Source organism: Crotalus tigris, unplaced genomic scaffold, assembly GCF_016545835.1.
Source record: "Crotalus tigris isolate CLP2741 ecotype Arizona unplaced genomic scaffold, ASM1654583v1 scf7180000017692.518282, whole genome shotgun sequence".
Taxonomy (NCBI): Eukaryota; Metazoa; Chordata; class Lepidosauria; order Squamata; family Viperidae; genus Crotalus; species Crotalus tigris.
The window spans coordinates 241772-267307 of NW_024096571.1; the positions used below are offsets into that span (position 1 = coordinate 241772).

A 25536-nucleotide genomic window follows, 5' to 3' on the forward strand; every position below is an offset into this window, starting at 1 on the left:
ACAGTTGCATAACATCTTTTGAGTGGTAGGAGAAATTGGTTTCAAGCTTTTTCATTCCAGTTCTACCATCTCTCTAGTGAGTTGACTGACCTCAGGAATAAAAATAGATCAGCAGCCTTTACTTTCCATAGATTTAAGGGGATTCATCTGAAGTGCTACACATACATTCTAGGGCAGAGGTCCCCAACCTTTTGGGCACCAGGGATTGGTTACGTGGAGAGAGGTTTTTCCTCAGACTGGAGGAGGTGTGGTTTCGTGTGCTGCCTGCATTCTGTGGATGGGGCTTTGCTTGTTTACATGGCCCAGTTGCTGGCATGCTGGTACTGGTCCATGAACCGGGGGTTGTGGACTCCTGTTCTAGGGAATATGCTTACTAGCATAATAATATTGAGAAAAGCATAAATGCACACATAGGAGTGTAGAATTTTTCTGTTCGTGCCAGGGTCACCAAGGATGTGGCAGGTTTACCAACGATGCTTTGTGACTTTAAAGTATGTTTCTGTAGTGATAGGCACAAACAATGAAGAACAGTTTGTATCTTTATATATCAACCATACTGACAGGATTCAATACAGGAATACAGAAATATACAGGCTGAAAAAAAATCAAGTTTTTTCAGTTTTACAGTCAACCTAGTTAAAGATTCAAGTACTGTCTAATCTTTTTCATGACATGACTTCAGCTTTTGTATGTCTGTGTGCTTTTTGATAAATATGGTAAGTTAAAAAGTGATCAGCTTCTTCCAAACTGGTGCTCCCTATCTATGCTGAAATTATAATTTTTATATATACCTAACTTCTGAAAATTGTGGGAATTATAATTCAACTTATCTAGAGAGCATGGCTGATTTAAATCCTGGTCTACAAGTTGAAATCTTGTGTGAGAAAATTTAAACTTAGTAGATGCTTTGATATGCCTAAGTACTAAGGGCCTAAGAACATCTATCAAAACACTTTCTTCCTCACTCCATCCTTTCTCCTGAATGTTTTACCTTTTAGAATTGAGAACATTTCTTAAAAAATAGAGCAAAGGTAACTCAAAGAAAACAGACTTTTAAATTATTATTGTAGTTGCCCTTGTTAAACCTTCATGTTTCTTTTTTCAGTTTAAAGGCAGAGGGAGAGGGATTTGGATAAAAATCAGTGCTTTCCACTATTACTTCATACTCATCATATCTGAAAGACAACATAGAAATCATCTCATGATGAGGAAAATAATGGAATTCAAAACATCGGTTATGATAAGACATTGAAGAAGCAAAGCTGATGTCGATTCCACGACTGGATTGCTTCCATCCAGAACAGCAGCCTCAATATTTCAGAGGCCACTCACCATCTGATGCAGATTCTTCCCCAGGTGGCATATTCCACTTGTTGTATGCTGTATGAAGAATGGGAGCTTTACAATGTCTCTCTTTTCCTTTCTCACTGGAGAAAGAGGCGGGATATTGAGAAAAATCCCACCTCTTTACTGCATGCCTGAGATTGTAAGGCAGCTCTTGTACAATAGATGCCACCCCTTATTTTTCTGGGATGGACTATCTGGGATCCAGTGGTCCTCTCTCTTCTCAGTGTTTCCATCTTCAAAGTGATTGGATGAATGAACAAACAGGCTTAAAATATGCTTTGCCTCCTATTCTTTCCTCGAGCTGTAGAAATAAGGAAGGAGAAAAAATAGATAATCATGGACCATGGACCAAAATCTGTGACTTGGAAGATGGGATAAAAAAGGGAGATTTCATCAAGATTCCTTCCTCTACTTTATATATATAGGAGGAATGGAAATTAATATATTATTATATATATTATCATAAAAATCATCATAAAAGCTTACTATCTTATTTGTTAATTCAACTATATTTTGAAGGTTCATTTGACTGCAACTCAAGCCTCAGAATTTTGTGGAAATATTTTAAAAAGTGTCACTTTCAAATACAAAGAATACTACAGGAAATATAAAGGACTTATGCTGGATATGATTTAAAAAAAAAAACACCACTGGTTTGTTTTGTTGTGTCCCCAAAAAGTATGTGGGAAGAATGTTTGGTTCCCCTGCCTCTCGCTCCTCCCTCTGGCAAAATATTGCCAAATCTTACCTTCCAGCTTGACTTTTCCTACCATGGCAGCTGGGTCTGCTGGGAGTTAAACTACAGTAACATCTGGAGGGCCAAATGCACCACCTTCTGGGATTCCTTATATATTAATTTATCTGGGTTTTATGGGTTTTCATGTGCCATGACTATCTCATCTGTGAATGATCAACCATGATATATAACTAGCAAACATATACTGTATTTTTTTTTTTTTTAGAACAGCAGTATAGATTACCATCTCTATGTCATGAGATCTGATCCTTAGAACATATTTGGAGATCTGGTTGCTATGAACATCACCAATCTATTATCAGAAAAATATAGAAAATGAAAGATTTATGCATAGCCTTCAGTCAAACTGTTCTCCAGGAGAAGGTGGTACCTACCAACATGCTGGAAACTTGAGCCTCGGCAGCCAGGATCTTTCTGAAGTTGAATTTCCTTCAAAGAGAAGATGGAGTCAGCTAGACGAGAGGAGAGGGAAACAGAAGTCATGGATTGCCTTTGTTAGAGGTCATTAGCCATTCTGATTCACTCTGTGTATGTGACCCAGAAGCCCCATAGTGAATGGACCACTACAGTAAGTACACCTGTAGAAGACTGATTGGATTAGTGTTGCTGTTATCCACTGGATGTTATTTATGCTAGTTCTGGTAGTAGCTTTTCTTTCCACATCTTCCTCTCTTTTGAAAAATTGCATTTCTTGGATTTTATTTCTCTCAGTTCTGCCTTTTAAAAAAAACATTTTACACATTTATTTTCCATGCTTGGGCTCTGGATTTCTGAGGCTAAAATGGAGATGTTTTCAAAGTGACAATGAAAAGCAAAACACCTACAAACAATAAAATGCAGCTATCAACTGTGCTGCACAGCAACCTGTACCTTAACTCTTGTTAGGGGAGTTTGATACTTCTAAAACTTTACTATGACTAATTGCCTGAAGTAAAAGGTTCTTTGAAAGGATCAGGGAAAGGACTTAATCTGATACAAAACAATTGTTTTTATTCATTCTTTGGAGGTATTATTAAGTCATCTTATGTCACAATGTTCCCATTGTATGCTTACTCTCAGGAAGGAGATGGATCCGTTCATCTAAGATCATAAAGTAGGGATGTCGTAGAGCAGATTCAGCAGAGATACGTTGTTTGGCTTCATACTTAGAGGGAAAAAAAGACTTGAGTCCATATTTGCACAGTGATTTTACACATCATTCCCAGATGCTGATTCATTGTGTGGCTGCAGAATTATTAAATAATTGATTGATTTCAAGATATTACTCTGCAGAAGAATCATAAATGCTTGGTTGAATAGTATGATGGGAGAGGCAAACTATGCTAGAAAACATAAAATGAAACATTATTTTGCTAACAATACAATTTCCCTAATGTCCTTTGGAATTTAGCGGAGGTGTGGTACAAGTTGAGCCATTTGTTTTAAATCTGTCAAACCCATGACCCCTCCAAATTATTCTGCAAAATTGCATCCTGTCTGGTTTCTTCAGTCTGCAGTCAGGCAAAACTCTGTACCTTAGAAAATCTATGTTTTTATTTTAGTTTTGGCTCAATAAGGGGAAGTCAAGCAATTACTGAAAAGCCAAACAACGTCTCCTACGAAAGTCAGGACAAAAGAATCTTGGCAACAGAAACAGAACAAAGCAACACAATAATCAAGAAATCTGAGACTTGGTAGCACCATAGATCAGATTTAGAATGGAGGAACATTTATGCCTTTTCGTTGGAATGATCAGACATTTTATGTTCCTGTGTAGGAATCTTCTCTGAGGCCTGGTTTATTATTTCATTTCCACCACCGCTATTTTTGTTTTTCTGAAGCTGCCAATCTTACTGTTTGAGTTGATGGTTTCCTGGCCAATTACAGTAGCATTATATTGGTTCTGATTGGCGCTTCAAACTGTATTACCCAGCTCACCAGCCTCACTAGAATTATTAAGCTGATTTCATCTCCAATATCTGTAAAACAGGGTCAGTTGACTAAGAACCAGAAGTGCTGTGGAATGCAACCTTGAGACTTGATGGTTCAAGTAGCATCATTCTGGATAAACCTCATTTTATTGCCACAGCATCCTTGCCACAGCATTTAGTAATAGCAATTATTTTGACTGAACTTGCCAGCCATGTCATTTTTATCTATGTTATATCTGCCTGCAAGCTGGGGTAGAACTATGATACTCACATGGCAAGAATGATAAATGAATTATGTTCCCAATGGCCTCGGCCCCAATACTGGTCTTGTAATCCTGTATGCCAGGCCTGTCCTGAGTTGCATACTGTGGTATTTGTGCGTTCAAGAGTCACTACCATGAATAAATGATCCATTCAAAGAGGTTTTTGGCCTTTGGACTATTCAAATATACCACTGCCAAGCTGAAACAGATGTATGTTCCACTTGAAAATGGAAGTATCTTCTGAGCACTAGGTAATGCTATCCTAGCTGGTTTCATATGACTTTGTAGTGTAATATGCCTACTGATTTTTAAAAACACAGGAATACCTCTTTAATAGTTCAGATTAAATCCCTCCAGAACAATTTGCTATCTTTCAATAGATACCTACTTAATTTTGTAATACTGACTCCGATAGTTACTTTTGAAATGGTCAAGCTCTCTCTGAAAGAGTTGATTCAAGAATTCTCCAGGACTTTCAGATCTTGCTTAAACAGCAAGCAGGAGATGTGGACAGGGCAGCTGTTGCTCAGCTTTGGTTAATGTGCCAGTTAGATCACGATTCACTGATGATGGTAACTCACATCATGATCATCACATCACTCAGCAGTAACACTGCTACTAGTGGCATGTGGAGTTGCCTTTCTGGAGATGATCCAGAAGTTACAGCTGGTATGAAATGCAATGTTTAGTCTTCTGATAAGACAACCCTGTCAGGCCAGAATAATGCTTCTTTTGAAGTTGCTGCATCAGCTGTCAGCTGGCTTTCAGGTCCAATTCAATGTGCTGGTCAATACCTTAAAGCTCCTCACAATGCACAATCCCCTCTCCTGGGATAAATCAGGCAATGCCTTGTCAGAATCAAATCTGCCCATCCATCTGGTCATACAGAGTGTGTTGTAGGTTTTTCCCTTGTAAATTCCATAGGGCACGAACCAGGTGCTGGGCCTTCTCAGTGATGTTCCTCCTTCTTGGAATATCCTCCCTCCCACAGATAAAGAGGACTCCAACTTGCTGGAACTCCATGAACAGATCAAAGCAATTTTATTTCAAGGCATGTTTGGCCCTTAGTTTAACCTGCTTGGTTCTAAGGGTGTCTGTGATGTAACATATTTTTTAATAGTATTTTTATTTCATATTTTTTTACTTCTGGCTTTTTTTTGCATCCCATACATTAGAATTGGGATAGGCTATAAATATTTAATAAATATTTATTAAATGAGAACTAGCCATCGGCTGTTTCCCTGTTCTAACACTTTTAGGTGCAACCTGAAACCTGCATAAGATCCAGCAACCAATCAAATTCAACTGGCAGCAGCTTTCTACAATTCAGTTTAAGACTGCCTAGATGCAGAGTTTGGGGATTAGAACCATTCTTTGGTTCTTTGTCAACCTTTCCCCCTTCTACAGATGCACACCCACAGCCCACATACATACTGATTAATACTTGAGAGAATTTTGCAACTGATGTTTATAAAATATTTTCCTTAATTGCTCAACATGGCTTCCTTTGCATAAATAAAGAAAAATAAAGACCTAAATATGGAATCATTATCATCCCAGTGCATTTTAAATTGCTGTTTTCTTTTTCTTCTTCTTCTTCAATGAACATTTAGAAACAGTGATTCGGAGAAGATCATTCAAATGTCAGGAAGAAGGAAGGGCTGGGAATACAGCAAGATGATGCAGCTTTGTGAAATTACTCAGAAAAATAAAGAGAAATGTTTAGAATTTACCAGAAAGATCAAACAAATAAATTTCTTAGATGATTGCTAACCTGACTGGATTTAGAATATCACTGCAATCATATTTACTTTAAAACAAGATCATAATCAATTTGTCTTGTGCGACATGCATTCTTCCTTTAAACCAGTGGTTCTCAACCTTTTTAATGCTGCGACCCCCAACGGTCGTGAGTTGAGGACTACTCAACCAGTCGTAAGTTGAGAACTACTCAACTGGTGCAGCACCGTTTGCAGAATGGGACTTTTGGCGGGCTCAGCAGGGCAGAGACAGCCTGGACAATTCCTATTGGTTTTTGAAAGCCAATAGAATTAGACTCTATTCAAGAGCCCAGCTAAGGAAAAGGGGAAAAAATGGCGGACTACGTTGTTTGGCAACCCCTGTGAAATGGTCGTTCGACCCCAAATGGGGTCCCGACCCACAGGTTGAGAACCACTGCTTTAAACAATTGTACATACTTGTACTTCAGAAACAAAATGATAAAATAAGATCATATTGAGAAAAAAAGTTATTTGGTGACCACAAAAGGTCAAAATGAGGAGAGGACAGCACTATTTTCAGCACCCATTTATAGAACTTCAGCACTAAGAATCTTAACTTGTTTCACTTATAGAATAAAAACTGTCAACTAGGAGAATCAAGGGAATCAGCAGAAGTAACCGTCTGAGAAGATTTCTTTGGACACACAGTCCCTCCATGAATTCTCAGGGAGGAAACCACAGATATTGAATCCCTTCAGCACACGGGTAGTAGTGGTGAAGTATCTGAGGGTTGTTGAGCTGTGGCATTTCTGATATCTGGCTTAGCAGGCAAGGTCACTTACCAGGAGGAGATTTGTCAAAAGATCAATTCCTTCTGTATCCAGCCTGCAAAAGAAGAAAGTATTGCTATATTTGGGAGACTCTTCAAGCACCTGGCTATTATTGCAGGACCAACATCTGAATGCAGATTCTAGCTCTGGTTAAAAGGGCCAGTTTCAAAGAAAAATGACCCAGATCAATTTCCTCAAAGTTTGGATTCTGAGTGGCCCCATTAGGTGGTGATGGTGGAAATGTAAGTCCAATATGCCTGGAGGATAGCAGGCTGCATAAGCTAATTACAAAACATATTCATTTTATCAATTGGAAATTTGAGTTCTTTCTTAAGGTAGAGATGACAGTGCAGTAAAAAAAGCCTAGTCTTTACCTTTGCAATTTGAAATTCAAAGCACTACTGCCATCTAGTGGCAGCTCCAGAAAAGAAAACAAAATTGCCCCTCAATTCCTCAATCTCAGACAGAATAAGAATGAAACTTGTTGCATTGGGACAGAGAAAAATCCTCTGTGTTCACCAAGGACAGTGGGGACAATCAACCAACTTTCCCAGGAGTTCTTTATATCATCATTTATTCTCTCTGTCTCTTTCTTTAGTTATTTCTAAGAGGACTGTTAATATTTTGCCCCTTGTAGTACTTCCAAACAATAGCTATGATCCATAATAAATTGGCCTCTCCTTGATTCTGCCTATACCTGGGTGCATGATTTATCAAGGGTTGGGCTCGATATTGTGTGAATTGGTAAGATTTGAACTCCTCATTGGATGTGATGCCTGGCCAAGATTCCTCTGCAGGAGTTCCTGCAAGAAAAAAAAAAAAGAATTGGATTAACACTTTTTCTAGATCCATATGCAGCATGGCATGAGAAGGCATATATATCTATCATGGGATTTAGGGGTTAGGGCAGGGGTAGGCAACCTTGGCTCTTTTATGACTCGTGGACTTCAACTCCTAGAATTGGCTGACTCAGGAATTCTGGGAATTGAAGTCCACAAGTCATAAAAGAGCCAAGGTTGCCTACCCGGGGTTAGGGTTAGGGTCTGAAATTTTCAAATAAAAAAACCAAAATTAAGAAATTCAAACCCACTAGAATACTTCTTTCCTTTATATTGTAGAGAACTATTAAAATGTATTCTCTGTACGGTAGAGCAATGCAGAAATCAAGGAAAGCATTAGACAAGAGTTATTCAACCTTGGCACTTGAAGATGTGCTGGGGAATTCTAGGAGTTGAAGTCCACACATCTTCATGTAACCAAGGTTGAGAAATACTGCATTAGGTTGGCAAAACTAAAAATGTTCTAGATGAGCACAGCTTGATATTAAGTAATGGTTATGGTTATGGATTTACCATTTCTATCATCCTCAGATCCTTTCAGTAAGAAATACCACACAATGAATCTGACAAATTGTGCTCCCCCAAATGTATCCATCATTTTGCTATGGCACCTTTGGGACGAAGAATAAAACTCCTGCCTTGTACCTGCAACCCATGTTTTCTTATTCCAAATACCTGCAGTTTTTATCTCTTTTATCTCAGTTTTTATTTCTCTGACAACAATGGCTCATATAATAATAATATATAATAATATTCGTGATTTTCTGAGAACACAAAGCATGAATATGAAGTTAACTACACAAGCGCACCTATTTGGTAAAATAAAATCTGAAGGCATCATTTGGGTTGTCTTGCTATAGCACTTTTTCTTGAGTTCCATGTACTCTAATCTTTCCCTGCTAATTTACATATTGTCATTTTTTAAAAAAATATTGCATTATCTTCTGTTCAATACAGAAACAGGATGAAGAAAACTCACCCAACATTCTGAATATTAAATTAAGTTCTTCTTTCACAGTGGATCCTGGGAACATTGGACGTCCTGTGACCATTTCATAGTGTATGCAACCCACGCCCCTAAAAGGAGAAGTCTTATGAAATAGAGTGGAGCAATGTGCTATCTCCTATGTTGCCTTGTCTACCTCTCATTAATTCAGTCTTCTTAGAGCAGTGGTTCTCAACCTTTCTAATGCTGCGCCCCATAATACAGTTCCCCATGTTGTGGTGACCCCCAACCACTTATACATCTCCGGGTGCCAGGGGCGTGGCCAAAGAAAAGGGGAAAAATGGCAGACAACCTTGTTTGGCGACCCCCGTGAAATGGTCGTTCGACCCCAAATGGGGTCCCGACCCACAGGTTGAGAACCACTGTCTTAGAGGATGATGAATCCTGAATGATCTCAGAAGATCATGCAAGAATGATTATTTTTTCATATTGAATTTTTAACCAGACAAGAGACAAGGAGCATGAAGGAATCAGCCACAAAAATCTAATTTCTTCCATCCTCTGCAACATCCTTCCCCTGAGAATTTGATTATGCTACAGTAAGTGGGTACTTGCAAACTGCACTGCCATCTTATTTAGAAGATGGTCTGCAACATTATAAAGGCTATGCCATCAGCATGTGGTGGAATTTGGAAAAAGTATGTATTGAGGGCAGCCAAACTACGATTTCCTAATTTTAAAAAGAACTACAGGGAGGATAATCACTTTCACCCATGCACAGACATTAGGCTTACCACATGTCTATGGGAGTGGAATATTCTGTTGATCCTAGTAGGACATCAGGAGGTCGGTACCACAATGTGACCACTTCATTGGAATATGTTTTTGTTGGGACAGACTTGGCTCTGGCTAGACCTGAGGACAAAACAAATGCCGGTGAGATTTAGTGGCAGCTATTAATCAAGATTTATATTAAACCCATATTTGTTTTACAAAAACTCACCTGTTTTTACAAAAAAAGTCCAATGTCCCTCAATGCTTATTTCTCACAATCTCATCACTTGTGTAAAAGTCCAGTTTATTTGTAAATAATATATAGGAAAATATTAGAGAAGAAAAGGGTGGGGGGAAGTTTCTTGAGATGTGTGACCCTAATATTAACAGTATCTATCAAAATTGTTCTGAAGGCCAACACATTATTTCACACACACACCCAAAAAAACTTAGGGATCCCATGGGGAGCCTAATAGGTGGTTGCATGATATTAGGTGATTGCTATTTCTCATGTTCTCTGCTTTTCCATGCTTTTATTTTGATTTATGTTCAGTATTTTAAGATTGGTGATGTTGTTTTAATTGTTGCCATGTTTATATGATGCCCAGAGTCACATTATGTGAGTTGGCCATATTAATTTGCCAAATAAATAAGTAAATAAGTAAGTAAGTAAGTAAATAAATAAATGTCATTACTCTGAAAGCCAAGGAGATGGTCTCATTCACTAACTTACCAAAGTCAGCAAGTTTTAGTTCTCCTTTTCCATTAATAAGCAGATTCTGTGGCTTGAGATCTCTGTGTAGGATCTTATGCTGATGACAGTAGGATAAACCACGAAGCAGCTGGAACATGAAAATCTTGAAGCAAGAGAAGATCAGGGAAGAAATAATTGGTACCATTCACAGAAATGCTAATGATCAAGTGTTGGGAATTATGTAAACAGTAATCCAGTATATTTGTAAGACACCAAATACAGAAGGGATGCACAATTCTCTCATACGTTTATTTTATAAAAGAAGCCTCTGCAAAGGCCAATCTTTATAACCATCTACCTGTCTACTCACCCTCACATTATACATGCTCATCAGATTCCCACAGTTATCCAGATACTGTTTCAGGTCGCTGTCCTGCAAAGATAAACATGTCCTAAAGGCATAACTTGCTATGAGGAATGAGATGCCCACAATTTCTTCAGTGTTAGAAAATGCAAATCCAATTATGTTCCCCAGGACTTCAGAAGAACAAGATATGTTTGCAACTTGTTATCACCTCCAACAAAACATAGATTATAGCAAGGTTTATTATACAACTTTGAACGATGCAACCTGTTCAGAGGTTTGTTGCAGCATGTAAAATGAATACACAGATACAAATAACTGTTAAATAAAAAGATAAAAAGCAGTTCATCTAGCAAACATACCCAATCCAGATGCTATTTAAATGTTTGTTTTTTGATAAACACATCTGTTCCAGAAAATTCAAGTTTTCCCAACTCAAAACCACATTTTGCTACTGCTAAGAGAATGCCATTTCTTTCTGCTTTCTCTTATGCACACATCATTTGCATTTCTATTTAAGGCAACTCTGCTCACCTTTTCTGGAAAGCTTGGCAAATGAATACTATGACTGAGTAAACAAAATTGCTATCTGTACTACCTGGAGCACAATTAAACCATGTCCAGGAACAATAAGTGAACATTCTCCAGAGAGTTCTAATGGATGCTATTGATTAGCTAACAGTTAAAATAAAACCAAGAACCTCAGCACTGCTCAGGATGTTACTAATGTACTCCAGGCAGGTGCCTGAGTCAGCTATGCTTTCCCTTAGAAAGAGATCCATAGACTTACCAGATATTCAAAAACAAGAGTGAGTGAGCATTTTGTGTGAATGATATCGTGGAGAGTCACAATGTTGGCATGCTTTAGATTCTTCAGTAAGGAAACTGTAAGACAAAGCATAGCAGTATCAACCATACATCATCTGAAAGTGTTGGAGTTATGAACTGGAATCAGAGGCTCATCTTCATCCAGATTGGCTGGTCTACTAGTTACCAGTAATTCCCAGGAAACTTGAGACAAATCATGGGAGGTGAAAACTAAGATATCTGGAAGAACCATGTTAGGGAAAATTGATAACCTGCGAACCCTTAGGAATATAGCTAGAATATCGCTGTATGTTGCTAACAGGGATCTGGAAACCCCAAACCTGTGTCTTACCTTCCCGTATAGCTGTGCAAGGTGCGCCTTCTTCATGTTCCAACCTGATCTCCTTCAGCGCAACAAGATTCTTGGTGAGTTTGCTGCGTCCTTTAAATACAGTAGCATAAGTGCCCTGTGAAGACAGGAGCAATGAAAGAAAGTAGCACAAAATGCAATATATTTTACATCTCTCTCTTTCTCATTCTGGGCCTCCTGAACTTAAGGAATTCACACCTTAAACCTTTTTAAATTGGATTTAAAAATTCTCCATTGTCACCATCTGCCAAACAAGTTCTACAGAAAGGCTTGATCTAATTTATTGTTAGTTCCTCCCCCCCATTTAAAAACAAATATTTGGTCAACTCAAAGCTGGGAATGTATCTAATATTCCTTCCTTCTCCTATTTTCCCACAACAAAAACCCTGTGAGGTGGGTTGAGCTAAGAGAAAGTGGCTCAAGGTCATTCAGCCAGCTTTCTTTCTTAAGGGAGCCTGGAACTCACAGTCTCCTAGTTTCTAGATCAGCACATTACCCATTACACCAATTTTGCTATATTTTTCCTCCTGTCCATTCTAATATGGAAAATGCATTTAATTTAGGAAGCGTGCTCTGAATGGCCATGATGAGTGGTAGAGATCAATATCTTTGTATCATCTGGTGACAAGCATGGAATGTGAACTGCAATTTGGAATATAAAAGGAATAAATGCTAGAAAATATGAATTAACTAATGAAATAAAAGGAAAAAAATATGTTATATGAAGCTATAAAGAAAAAGATGTAATAAATTCCAATGAAGATACAGTAGTCTGATATGCTCTAAGCCTAGGCACCCAATAGTAACTATTTTTTTAATGCAGATAAATTCTATAGTTGTATTTAAATTCAGTTCAGAATTAGAGAGATTTTAAACATTTGAATTCCTATATGTTAAATGTCTGTCTCCCAAAGCAGATTGCAAAAGGTAAAAATTATCACAAAGATACAACAGCAACTTGCAAAGGATAATGGATGGGACTGATCATTGTTTCAGATTATTCTTACCTCCCCCAACTTTTCCAGTTTAACATAGGTTTCCATCTTGCCAAACCCAATGTCTGACTATTAAAAAAAGGAAGAAATATAAGTACAAAATACAGTATTAAGAAACTCACAACACAGGTCAACACATATCTATTAAGAAGTCTAGCCCATATGATTTAACTTCTAGGAAAAGCTTACCAATAACCATTCTATAAAAATGTATTGCTTAAAATGAATTTTCTGTGAAATAAATGAAGACAGGTCCTTGAACTTGCAGCTCAACATCATGCATCAATTACCTGTGCACAGAAACAGCCATTTGACATTCAAGAATCTGGACATCACTTGGTTCTTTCCCGCTGAGGAGCTTAAAACATGACGACTCACATTCTTGTCTTTGTTTGGGGTGTTTTGCAGAAAACAATATTTCTCATATTTACTTCTCAAATAGCCTGTTACTTTGGTCAGCACATAATCCTCACATTAAAAGTGAGGATTGGCTGGGTGATTCTTTCCTTTGCTTATGAAATATAAACATATTGATCCAAGGGTCAAAGTAACCAGACTAATTCTCCAGATATTCTCCTGACCTTTTGTCTGATACTAGAAAGTGCAAATAGTTTTGGTCCCCACAGACTCTATTTCCACAGAATATTATAATGGTTGAACAACTAACATTATCTACTGTGTTTAGGTTGAATTTTATTCAGCAAATATGGCATCTGTTTCCAAAACAATATACAGCGCTAATAAAGATGACACATTCATAGATCAATCCTTCCAGATGGTAAGAGGTTTTCTATGTGGATGTATTAAAGACACTTGGTTCATATTTCCCATTTTAATATATTTACTATTCAACAGCAGGTGGTGGTAAAGACACATTTTTTAAATAACAACAACAAGATTTTAAGAAGTATTTCATTCTCAGTTCAATAAAGAAGTGTTATTTGCTGGATTAGAAATGGAATTTTTCATCTCTTGGTGAAACTGATTCTCTAGTTCAGGCAGTCCTTGTTTAGCAATCACAACTGGGACAGGCAACTTGGTCATTAAGTGAAATGGTCACTAAGTGAAACTATGACCGTGCTTCAGCTTTTCATGGCTTTAAAGTCTTGCGAAAATCGTAAATTCAAGGACTGATTGCAAAGTTACTTTTCCATCACTGTCACTACAGTGAACAATAACTAAACGAGTCAGTTGCTAAATGAGAACAACATGTATCAGCAAGGAAAAGTAGTAAAATTATTATGTTACTTTACTGTGAAAAAATTTAAATCTTTTCTTTTAAGCTGAAATTGTAAGAATTGAGAAAAATTCTAAGCAAACCATGAGCCGGTGTTTGCAGTGATGATGTGCCATTTGATGACACTGCAACCAAAACGCAAAACTGTGGAAGCTCCAGCTTGCGTGAAACTCACCAGAGATGCCCGCCGTGACATCCTGCTGAGAGGCTTAGAAATCTCTGGATTTTCCATTTCTAGTTTTTGGAGGAATTCTGGGGGCAGGTGAATATCCATGGGCAGAGAGAGACGCTTGCTGACATCCTGGGAAGAAAAATAGCACATTACACATGACAAGATCTTCCAAACTGGATAGTGAGATCCAACTGCAAAACACTACAATACAGCTTTAATAACTGCCAGGTTAAATCTAGCATTAGCTTTTGTGGGAGCACTTCTAAACATGAAAATATATACATTATTATATAACAAAACATACCACATGTTAAAAGAAAACTAGACAGACCACTGATATTTGAGGTCAGCTCCCTTCTGTGTCAAGCTTTCAAATTTATCTTCCTATGTTTAAAGGGAGGGGGGAATCTCCCAGAACTCCATCAGCATCATTGGGCAAAACCTGTCTATTATTTGCAGGTTACCTCCATAGAAAAGCGGCGCTGGTTGCCATTTCGGTAATGCATAGAAGTTGGGGACTGGCCTTCCAAAGGTGAGGCAGAACTGGGCTGCATTTGGATATCCCTATTCAGGTGAGCCAGATGTAAATGTTCTTGTGCCATATCTGATCAGAAAGGAAGAATAAATAGCAAATTACTAGGTGACTATAGAGACTGGCAATGCCAGGGACAATGTGTGGCTGAGATGAATACAAAGCAACCCAGAGAAAATTTAAAAATTTAAACCAGCAGGTTTAAGTATATGTCATAAAAAAAGGACAGACAAGCAAACAAACCCCACCCCAACTTTGTGTAAAAGCCCTTAAAGGCCAACAACATTAAACATTATCAAAAAATGTTCCACATTTGCAGACCTCTATTTATTTCAATCTGATGCTGGCATATGTACACATGTGTGTACGCACACAATTGTAAACATACAATTAGCATATTAAACTGTCATTTTGGAAATGAAGATCTCTTTTTCATACTGCAATACTTCAGTGCTTTCACCAGAGTTCGTGGAATTCCACAGATTAACACTGTGTTCCACAGATGCAGCTTAGTTCGCTCTGTGCTATGTTGCAATGTTGCTATACATCATGAGCTAAATATATTTCCTCAGATCTGGCTCCTGCATGCCAGAGTGTGTGCTTTTCAGAATCTCTGAGTAGTCTGTGTATCATATGCTATACAAATGCCTTCAGAGTTTCAGGTAGTTTGGAATTGTTTTAACTGTTATGGGCAAGGAAAAAGTACATTAATATCCCCTATCCCAGTAACTAGAGGGTGTTGGACAATCACATATCACAGATCCCACGCGAAACACAATAAAAGTCTTTAACTAGGATCCATAAGGTAGAGGCAAAACATAGATCATTCCACACTGAATCCTGACCTTTTCTCAAGGAGAAGATCAAAACAGCCAACTGTAAATTAATGTACCATTTCCAAGCTTCTGAGACACCCATCCCATATCCAAACTCAATTCTAGCTCAGAAACAGAGCCAAATAGGGTCATTGTAAATAGTCGGAGTGTAAGGGATTAAATTAAATATTAGCAGTGCATGTTTCAATGACTTCTCTGCTTGTCATTAAAACAGTCCCTTTTTCAGACTTCTGCTGCTGCTCTAAGAGTCACAGAGACTTGAATATCAAAGATATTTTTTCCCAAATAGTTTTTCAAGTGTAATCACTGGTCTTCTATCTACCTCTTCACTTGGTAACTGGTTATGCTATTGAGAAAAAATGACCATCTCCAAGAAATATAAGTGATCTCTTGAGAAAGTTCTGAAGTGTTGTTGAGCCACAAATGGAAAATGAGATCTGAAGGAAAGCAGCCTTCCATGTGTAACTCCTTCTCCATGGCTCACAATTTGATGGCTATTGTTAAGAGAAGGTAGACCTTAGAGCGTTGTTTGACAAAACATTTCACCTTTTTACTGAAGGGCTCCATTATATAATATTCACAGAATTTGCAGACACATTTCTATGAAAAGCGTGCAAATAAAAGAACATTTCATAATTATAACTCTCCTAACATAGCTGTACCACTTGCTTATTCCAAGCCCTTCTACAAGGTAATATCAGATTCTTTTACAGGGGACAGAAAAGATAGATGCAGGCATACAAAAGCTAAACACAGTTCGGATATAGAAACTACTAAAGCTGAGAGATGATTATCCAGCTTCTGAAGAACTAAATATATTCTTCGTGGTTTCTAGCCTGAATTTATTTCCTTATATTTTAAACCAGGACTCTCCAAATTTGGCAACTGTAAGATTTGGGAACTTCAACTCCCAGAATTCCCCGGCCAGCACGAAAAGAAGACTCCAGTTACATTGATTTCTTTGAAAGATATCAACTTATAAAATTTATTTATTTATTAGACTTGTTTGCCACTTATCTTACCTAGAAGCTACTTAGGATGGGCAGCAGAAAATACTGTCTATGTACTGACAATATAATATTAGTTCAAGAGGTGCGTCATAAAGTCAACAGATTAAATGAGAGAAGAACTGCTGGATCAAATAAACACATTTGATCACAGCTCCAAACAAAGTTTCTATCTCTCCATCTCCCCTTCCCCCCAATTCCTATAGCTGCCTCTGACTCTGCCTGCTTTATTTATCACAGAGATGTAAGGCATAGTATGAAATGGCCAAATATCAGCATGTGGACTTATGAGCAAACAAAAATACAATATTTAATTTGTCTAAAACATGCCCCCCTCCTAGGCTTGGCTTGTGGTTTACAATTCCACCAGCTGGGAGTTACCTCCCATGGTAAGCATGATTTTCAATTTACTTGGAGAGCTGTCCAAATTCTGATAAATCTGCATCTATTGCACAGCTTAAAAAAATAGCCTGCCTTGATTAACTCATCTCTCAGGCCTAAAAATCTGCAAACCAACTTAAAAGTAGCTTAGAGTTCTCAAATGTTGGTTTACCTCCATCCATTTGAAGAATCAAAACCATTCTCAAAATGTTCAATGTAAGAACAACAGAAAATAATCTGCATTTAAAATGACAAATTTGGGGAGGCCATTTCAGCCATAATCTAAACTGATAAGTTTCTAGATTCCATGGATGTATTGGGAGGCAGGCAAAGCAGTGAAAAGATTTCATACCAGCCTCAGATATGTGGCACAGAGTTTCTACTAGTCTGCAAAAACAAAGGGGAAAAAATCCTGTTGATCTAGGTTTACTGAATATAGTATATATATCTCAGGAATGTATTGTAGCAGATACAGAACAAAATTTAAATTTACATATATGGTCAAAAGCTATAAGGCAATTGATTTGGAAGATTTCTCATTAAACATCAGAATGTAGATGTCAAAATAAAAAAAATCAAATTAAGAGATTATTAGTGAGAGAAAACAATATGAAAATAAAACAGTAAGTAGCATGTTGACTTGTACACACTAGCTGTCTGATGAAGCAGTACAGATAGTCCTCCTTTAATGACTGCAATTGTTTCTATCTTCTTGCACTTCTCTTTTTCTTTACTTTTAATATTTTTCTTAGTTTGTATTAATATTTTATCTTTGCATCTGAAAACTTCAATAAAATTATTTAAAAAAGAGAGAAGAGGGAAAAAAGTGAGACATCACATGACTGCAACTTATAGTTTCACCACCAGCTTCTCCATTGTCCAGAACCTGGCAGTGAAGCTTGCAAAAGGCAATCGTGACCGTGGGACTCAGTGAATGTCATAAATGCATGCCAGTTGCAAAGCACTCAAATGACAATCATCTGACTGCAGGGACACTGCAACCAGTCTCAAGCTTGAGGATCAATCGTAAACCTACTTTTTAAAGCTCAACTTTAAATAGTTGGTGAATGAGGCCATTGACAAGGGAGGACTATCTGAACAGACAAGAAAGGAGAGAGGAGAGTATAAGAGAAACAACTTTATCCTGTGCTGAAAGGCATAGATGATGTAGGAAACGTGGGAGGTATTTGCATCCTAATCTTTTTGGCCAAAGGATTAACTGGACTTGAAGGCAGCCGCTGGGAGAACATTGCAGAGACCTGTTCAATTCTGTTTCATTTTTAATGTGAATCACAGAAGGCTCTATGACTCAGTATATAATGAGGGCACATAAGGTATCAAAGTAAATTAAAAGAGAAATCACACACATTCTTCTGCCTTTGATGAGCCTCCCTTTTTTATCAATATATTTAAATACTGCCCCTGCAAAAACAAGCTTTGATCTCCCAGGGAACTAGGCCCGAATCTTCTTGCTTTGCTTGAAACAGAAGTCTTAATTACTTGGTTAAACATTAGCATTTCTGCTCAATTCTAAAGATCAAGCTCCACAAAAATATCCTTTAAATATGGCCTATTCCATTTTCTACCCATTACTGCTTGTACTCCAATAACTTTATCAATGAGAAAATTTGAACTGACAGCAATACCTTCCTTTATGGCTCATCTGTAGAGAACAGAGAGGGGGGACAAAAACAAAGAGAGGCCTAAGCAATCTTCACAATTTGTCCAAGTTGATTCTGAGATGTTATAGAGAAGAGAATGATATATATATATGTACTGCTGTTACAGTCTTGAAGTTTTGTTTTATGGATCACAAAGTTCTCTAACTGAATGTGAATCACAAGGAACCAGATGACAAGTAGCTTTTCCATATGGGCTTAAGACAGCAGAAGGTCTATTCAAAGGAAGAGTTGAAGGCATCATTTTCATAAATGGTTGGCAATTCTGAAAAACACATCACCAGCTTTATACCAGCAGCCTTTGCCAAATCCAAGGTGACACTGTCTAGAACTCCTTGTGCCCAGTCAGAAAATTGTTTGCTTTTCCTTTTGTATGTTCTAGACATTTCCTGTGCACATTATCTTAGTCAAATGAGAATATCTGAAAGAGTAGAATAAAGCGAACCAAAGCAAGGTTTAAATCTGATATGATTTTTCAGATTGCTAACATTGGTTAAAGTCTAGTTTTAAGTAAAAGTGATTAACTGAAGAAAGGTATCTGATCCTTATTTTGTTATAGCAATCAGTTCATATACAAAAGAAAAAAATAGGTACATATAACTGTTTAACTATTTTAAACACACACACACACACACACACACACACACACACACACATTCTATTCTTCAAAACAATCCAAGGCAAACTTACAAAATATCAAAACTAGAATAAAAATAATATAAAATTAAAAGCAACATATCATGCAATTACTGGCTGGCAGAGAAACAATTTTGTATTACATTTTTTGTATAGGGTCTGAAAAAATTATTCTGTAAACACTGCATTATTATAGAAGCTTATTAATAATTATTTGTACAAAATTCCTTCTTTTTTGTTTATTAATAAGTACTGCTGGCACAAAAGTGAATAACAGAGAGGTAATATCTAAGGTAATTTTCTCCTGTGGATACCAGAAGAATACAGTTAAACAAACAAATAAATCAGTTATTGAACCATAAATCCAGAGCTCTTACTTAAAACACAAATGACCAGGCTAAAATTATCATACTTTGGAGATATACGAAAGCCTAATTTTCTGAAGAAGACTATCATGCTGGAAAATACGGAACGAAAGAGAAGGACAATGAATAGCAAAGTGAATTGTCTCAATTATAGTGGAAGTGGATACACAACTGAAAGATCTGAAGGAGTACTGGTGGGGATAGATCCTCCTGGAGAAAATCTAGCTAGGTGGACAACTAACAGTTGACACCAAATTGATGGCACATAATCAACCAATCAACCAACCACCCAACCACCAAATCAACACTTAATGAGAAGATTAGATTTTAATGGAAGAATGAATTTAAAGGTAAAAACCTGAAATGTCTAAATATAACCAAGCATATATATTCAGTTAATAAATATTTAACACAAAACTTGAAAAAGGTACAAGATTGTCCTCTCAATAGTCAGATGTATTATGTATAAATCACCAAACATGACATATTAGATCTTCATTGCAGTTTGAATAATGTGTTTCTTCTACTCTTACATTCAAATATAACTCATTAATTTATATAAATAAATTTATAAAATGGGAGAGAACTATTGTAGAATTTCAGCTACACCTTGAACTTTTTCTTACATTTGGGGTGCTTCCCAGGCACATCCACCAGACGCTCAATGAATCTTCTGATATGAAAGGAAACTACTTGGAGAGATTATTCCATAATTCCCCCCCCCTTTTTAAAAAAAACCCTGGTCTGCTTTAACTTTGTTACTTTTTAAATTAATGGTATTTCATTTTGCGAACTGTCTTGTAGACCCACAAGATGGCACAGAAATGTGTTTTCAAATAAATAAGCAAGCAAGCCATGGTGTCCTGGTTCACTACTTCAGAACAGGAGGTGTGCACAAAACAGGAAATGTGTCGTGTTTTCAAACTGGAACTAACAGTCCTATCTGAAATAATCGGTCGTTGAAACAGCCTAAATGTTTGGTTCCAACTTAAAATAAAACTCTCAGACACAGATTCTTGTTGTTGTGCTGAGGCCACTTCAAGGTTGTTTCTTATGGCTAAAACATTCAACCTGAACTTACCTGAGAACAGCCTGCTTTCTTTCCAGCACTGAAAGAACATTTTTCTGTACAGTCAAAATGGCTATTTCAAGCTCAAGATGTTTTGAATTTGAAACATCTTGCACTTCATAGATTATGATAGTTAACAACAAAGCCTTGCTCCCATGAGTTGTGGATCCCTGTCATCTGAGGACTTCAGCTGTTTAGTTTTTGAAATAGTTTTGGACACCCTAGTTTACCCACTTAACATTTCAATGCTGCTGTCCTCCCCTCCTCAACTTCTTACCTTCATTTTTCCTGTTGTTGAGCTGATTGAATTGCTCTGTAAATTCTGCTAGGGATTCCTCAATAGTCTCTGTCCTGGGAACTGAAAGGGAAAAACGGCGCTTGAACGTTTTCATCTTGTTCATTTTATTCCGTAGAGCAAGTCAACAGCAGGATCTGATAGGGAAGAAAAGCAAAATGATGACACTTAGTTTATTCATAGAAATGCAACCGGAGATATAAAATATGAAATTCTGATTTCCATTGAAATCACACTCACAGCAAATGAAATAGTTCCCTCTTGCATTTCAATCAGCAGGGATTCATGAAAATATAGATTCAGTTGATTGGTTTGAAACAGACACAATGGTAGCATACACCCAGAATTTGGTCTGATCACTGAAAAAAGATGAGTGTATGCTTTACATTGGTGTTTTCATAAACCCTTTAATAACATTTTTTAAAATGAGGACTGTCCATGACATTTTATAATGGGGGACAAAAAGAGCCATTGAAATACATTTTTTAATTATAATTATTATTTTTCTTTACATATAAATACATTGATAAGTCCTAATGGGATCTACTGGTGTGGTTCATCAATGTCTGGAGAAATATATTTTTTATATTTGGTAGTTGCTACAGTAAGTGTGAAAAGCCTGTTTTAGAAAGATCCATCAAAGCAAAATGTAGTAGGACTTTCTATGCATTTTTATTTAAAAGCTTGTACTCTATGTGACCTTTCATTTAGTTATTTACTTAGAAGATATATATAGCTGCCCAACTCACACAATCATGACTCTGGGCAGCATACATGAAATAAAATTCTCCAAAGAATATTGCAAATAAAAACTATAACACAACATAAAACACATAAGCCAACATAACAACCACATAGAGGTGGGGATTACCAATCATACATTCAGTTTCTCAGAAGTTGGGCTCATTTATTATCCTGGCCCAATACCCTGGGGAAAGTCAATTTTGTATAGCTTTTCTGAAGGCTAATGGGGTCAGGGCTATCCAAGTATCAGGGGGGAAATTGTCTGAAAGAGCAGGCACTGCATCAGAAAAGGCTTGTCTCCCAGGTCCCACTGGATAACATTACTGCAAGATTGGGCCTGCAATGTGCCCAACCTGTGAGATCACATAGAATCGGCATAAATAGTTAGGCAGCCCTGCAAACATCACAATAACCAGCATCTTTAATTATATCTCAAAGTATATTGGAAACCAGTACATTTAAAGGCTCCCAGTAATTCCTTGCCCGTCCCCAATTCTTTGAATGTAATATTCCCTCTTTATTCAGGAATAATTAATTGTTGGATAGAAGTACTGAATGGCTCCAAATTCATAATTAAACTTTTCTTGAATCTTGGTTTACAGGAAACTATTTTGCAAATTGGATTGGCAACATTTTCAAACATGAAAGATAATTAGTTTCAATGAAGAAATACTTTACTATACTATTATGCTTTGTATATAAATTCTGACAAGACAGTGAATATATTGAAATATATTGTTGTTTGCAATTATTTTCAGTATCTTAAAGACAAGGGGGACATAGGTTTGCAGAGTATCTTCCAGCTTTTTGGGAAAGACTAAGTGCTCCATCTGCTTTATACCATGAAAAATACATTTTAACGATGAATGCTGTATCCTTCATCTGTCTCTGCTTACTTTTTCAAAATCCATTTTATCAATTTTTCATTTAATTCAAAGTAAATAAAGCTACTAGTAAATCCACTGGAAAAAAGTCTTTCCCACACAGAAGAATAATCATAGTATATTCAGTTTTCAATTTATTCCGCTTTATTCTGATTCATCTAACCCAGTTTTGTTAGTATTGACTCAGGGTTTTCATCACTATCTGAAGATGCAAGTGAATGAAAGTACAATTTTTTTTGCATGCAAAGCACATATACTGCCATAAATAGATCACATTATCAAAAAGATTCCTGAATTCTACCCATAGTATGTACAGTAAGCAAAAGACATTCTCTAAGACACTGCTAAAACTTAATACAACCACTAGTTCTAGTTTTAATATAACAAAGATAACTTGAGCTAACTCCATTCACCAGAATGTTTACTTGCCCATTTCCTCTAATCCAAATCTGCACAGTGAACATTTTTGAATATAAGTAGTTAACATCAGATAGCTGACCTATAAATTTTTTGGGATTTATAATCTAGTTATTAGGTAAATAAATTCTAGAATAAATTAAATTTGGCCATAATAAATGATAAACAATTCAGCAGTTTTATAATGCCCATAAAGATTGTTTGGGAGTAATTTTGTAGCCTATGGAAGTTTAAGAAATATTAAGAGGCATTATCTTTTTCTTTTAGCTATGTAAAGCCAAATAAATAAATAAACAATTTGCTCATTTTTTATTCAGATTAAATGGATTCTAACCAAACCAATTTTCTGGGCCTTTTCTGAAGAAGAATCACCTCATAAAAAACAGTACATGGCTAAAATAATTAGATTACAATAATCTAGAACAGGATCCATGGGTATGAAGGGATGAATAATAAGTGTATTATCTGGGCAGACTTGTTTTGTTTTGTTTCAGCTCAGAAATAACTAATTGCGAGCAGCAAATGGCAAGAAAAAATACCTCACATCCAATCCTCCAGTAGAGAAATATTATTAGACTTATAGCAACGAAAACTGTGTATTTTGTGTGTATCTTGTGTTTCTGTTAATTAAATTTGGTTTCACAAAAGGAATGTTTCAGGTTTTAATAAGGGCAACTGCATTTAAGAAAGGTTTTCTGCAGTCTCAGCACCATTCCTCAAACCACTTTCTCTCTATCCTTACATTTTATTAGACAGGAATTACACTTTTCTTCAACAGAAACAAAAGGCTTACTTCAGGCAACCTGTCATAAGGAAAAAAGGCAACCCCCCCTTTCATACCTAAGTGTGGGATATTTTCATGTGGTGGCTTAGATGCACATTTAAAAATTGGGTGCATTTTATTTGCTAAATTTTAAATAAAAATATCAGAGGCAGGAGTGGTGTTAAAGGAAGGCTGACACGTTCTAATCATTTTATACATGAGCCAGGATCAAAGGTAGTGGGGCTTGTGTATAGATGCACAGCATTATTTTAGTCTTTTTCATGAAAACAACTGATTTTGCAGATGTCTCTGAAAAATATATCTTTTCATCATCAGAAAGACAATGATCGTGAGACTGGGAGGGAGGGAGTGGGGGGGCTTGTTCCAGCTGCAGTCCAGATGCTAAAGCTTTGTGTTTTCTTACTATCTCTTCTGAAATCTGCATTGGGAGTGGATATTGTTAAATAGAGAGTTGTCTTTGCAGATTGTCTACATGGACATCCTAATTACAAATGCTGATCTGTTGAAATAGTGAACTAAAGTGCTAAAATATTTGAATAACAATATTTTCTTGGGGTGTCTTTTGCAAGCTGAACTACATCAGATAAAAAACATCTTGTAGATGAAAAGAACATCAATTAACCTTATGAGGGCTGGGTAAGTGAATGTTTGAGTTGTGTCACAAACATATAATGAAAGGCTGTGCAACAGAAGAGGCAGTCATGGGAACTAAAAAGGGAAAAGTGACAGAGGACAATTGAGGTGGTACCCTACACCTGACCTGGAATGCAAGCAATGTTAGACTATTGGATGTATATTGAGAGGAAAATTTCTCAACTACAGACACATTTAATTTCAAATTAAATTTCCAAGGCAACTGGTTAAAGGGAAAGGGTCAAAAGGCTCATTTTTTTTCCAGGCATTTGAAGGAAACCAAGACCTTACTAATAAACTCAGCTAGGAAATACATTCTAAGTTAGAAAATATATGACTAAGTCCAACAGATGCCAGCATGGTTAATTAGCAGAATGAGAAAAGCTATAAAAAGCGAAGATTCATTTCAAATGTGGAGCTCTTATTCTCAAGAGAAGAAATTCTGGCAATACTAAGGTAAAGCAATAATATAACATACAACAAAAACTAATAAAATTGAGCAATACACTTCTAAAAATATAAACACAAAATGTCTATAAATACATTAAATTAGGAAGCCAGCCAGTGATTTACCCAATGAAATTGACAAAGTTTTCAAGGCACAGAAAATAGCGTTTATTTATTTATTTTTGAATAACACATAATTCACTTATGGGATTTGTTGTCAAGTAACTTCAATGCATTTAAAAGGGAGTTAAATACATTAATGAAGTAAAACCATGTTAATGTAAGGCTTTAGGAATGTTATAAATTTATAAGACATATGTTGCTAAATACTTTGTACAGCAGGGCAGTGGTCGAAGAGAAAAAATATCTTGTAGTCTTTCCAACTATTGTGAAAAACAGGATGCTGGACCTTTGATCAGATCCAAGAGGGTTCTTATTGTATTCTTACTGTTTATGTAACTTGCATCTAAGTTTATTTTATTATCAAACTTAAAATGACAAGCACATTAAAACTGCTTAGTGCAGGCTTCTGGTTCCGGGTTGCAGTGTGTGCAGTCGCACGGAGAGACTCTTCTCTTTGCTGGCTGCTTTCCCTCTGCTGGTAGACCCTTAATCGGGTTGAAAAGTCGCCCTGGAAAGGCGACTACCGATGAGGAGGACTCTCATCAATTGGGGGGGGGGGTTGGGAGGTGGCAGCTCTTTCTGCGGTCTGAGGCAGTTCCTCAGGGCCGACGGAGAAAAGATCAGCAGTAACATGGCCGATCATTTAACTGCATCAGCCGAAAGTCAAAAGAACACCTA

The 25536-nt window shown here is 36.8% G+C and overlaps 1 protein-coding gene across 2 annotated transcripts in view; it reads right to left on the bottom strand.

Annotated features, from left to right (window-relative positions):
• Nucleotides 1–526: 526 nt before the first annotated feature.
• Nucleotides 527–25536, bottom strand: part of CDK18 (cyclin dependent kinase 18) — a 72332-nt gene continuing 47322 nt past the window's right edge. For both annotated transcript variants that reach the window (XM_039338153.1, XM_039338155.1), the window contains exons 2-16: nt 20809–20963; nt 14491–14630; nt 14030–14155; nt 12630–12686; nt 11605–11719; nt 11236–11330; nt 10452–10514; nt 10121–10244; nt 9408–9528; nt 8647–8744; nt 7526–7631; nt 6841–6883; nt 3158–3248; nt 2479–2556; nt 527–1648 (exon numbers count right to left, since the gene is read on the bottom strand). In XM_039338153.1, the coding sequence (XP_039194087.1) occupies nt 1614–1648; nt 2479–2556; nt 3158–3248; nt 6841–6883; nt 7526–7631; nt 8647–8744; nt 9408–9528; nt 10121–10244; nt 10452–10514; nt 11236–11330; nt 11605–11719; nt 12630–12686; nt 14030–14155; nt 14491–14630; nt 20809–20932 (1416 nt within the window). In that variant the 5' untranslated portion in view covers nt 20933–20963 and the 3' untranslated portion in view covers nt 527–1613. The remainder of the gene's footprint in view (nt 1649–2478; nt 2557–3157; nt 3249–6840; nt 6884–7525; nt 7632–8646; nt 8745–9407; nt 9529–10120; nt 10245–10451; nt 10515–11235; nt 11331–11604; nt 11720–12629; nt 12687–14029; nt 14156–14490; nt 14631–20808; nt 20964–25536) is intronic.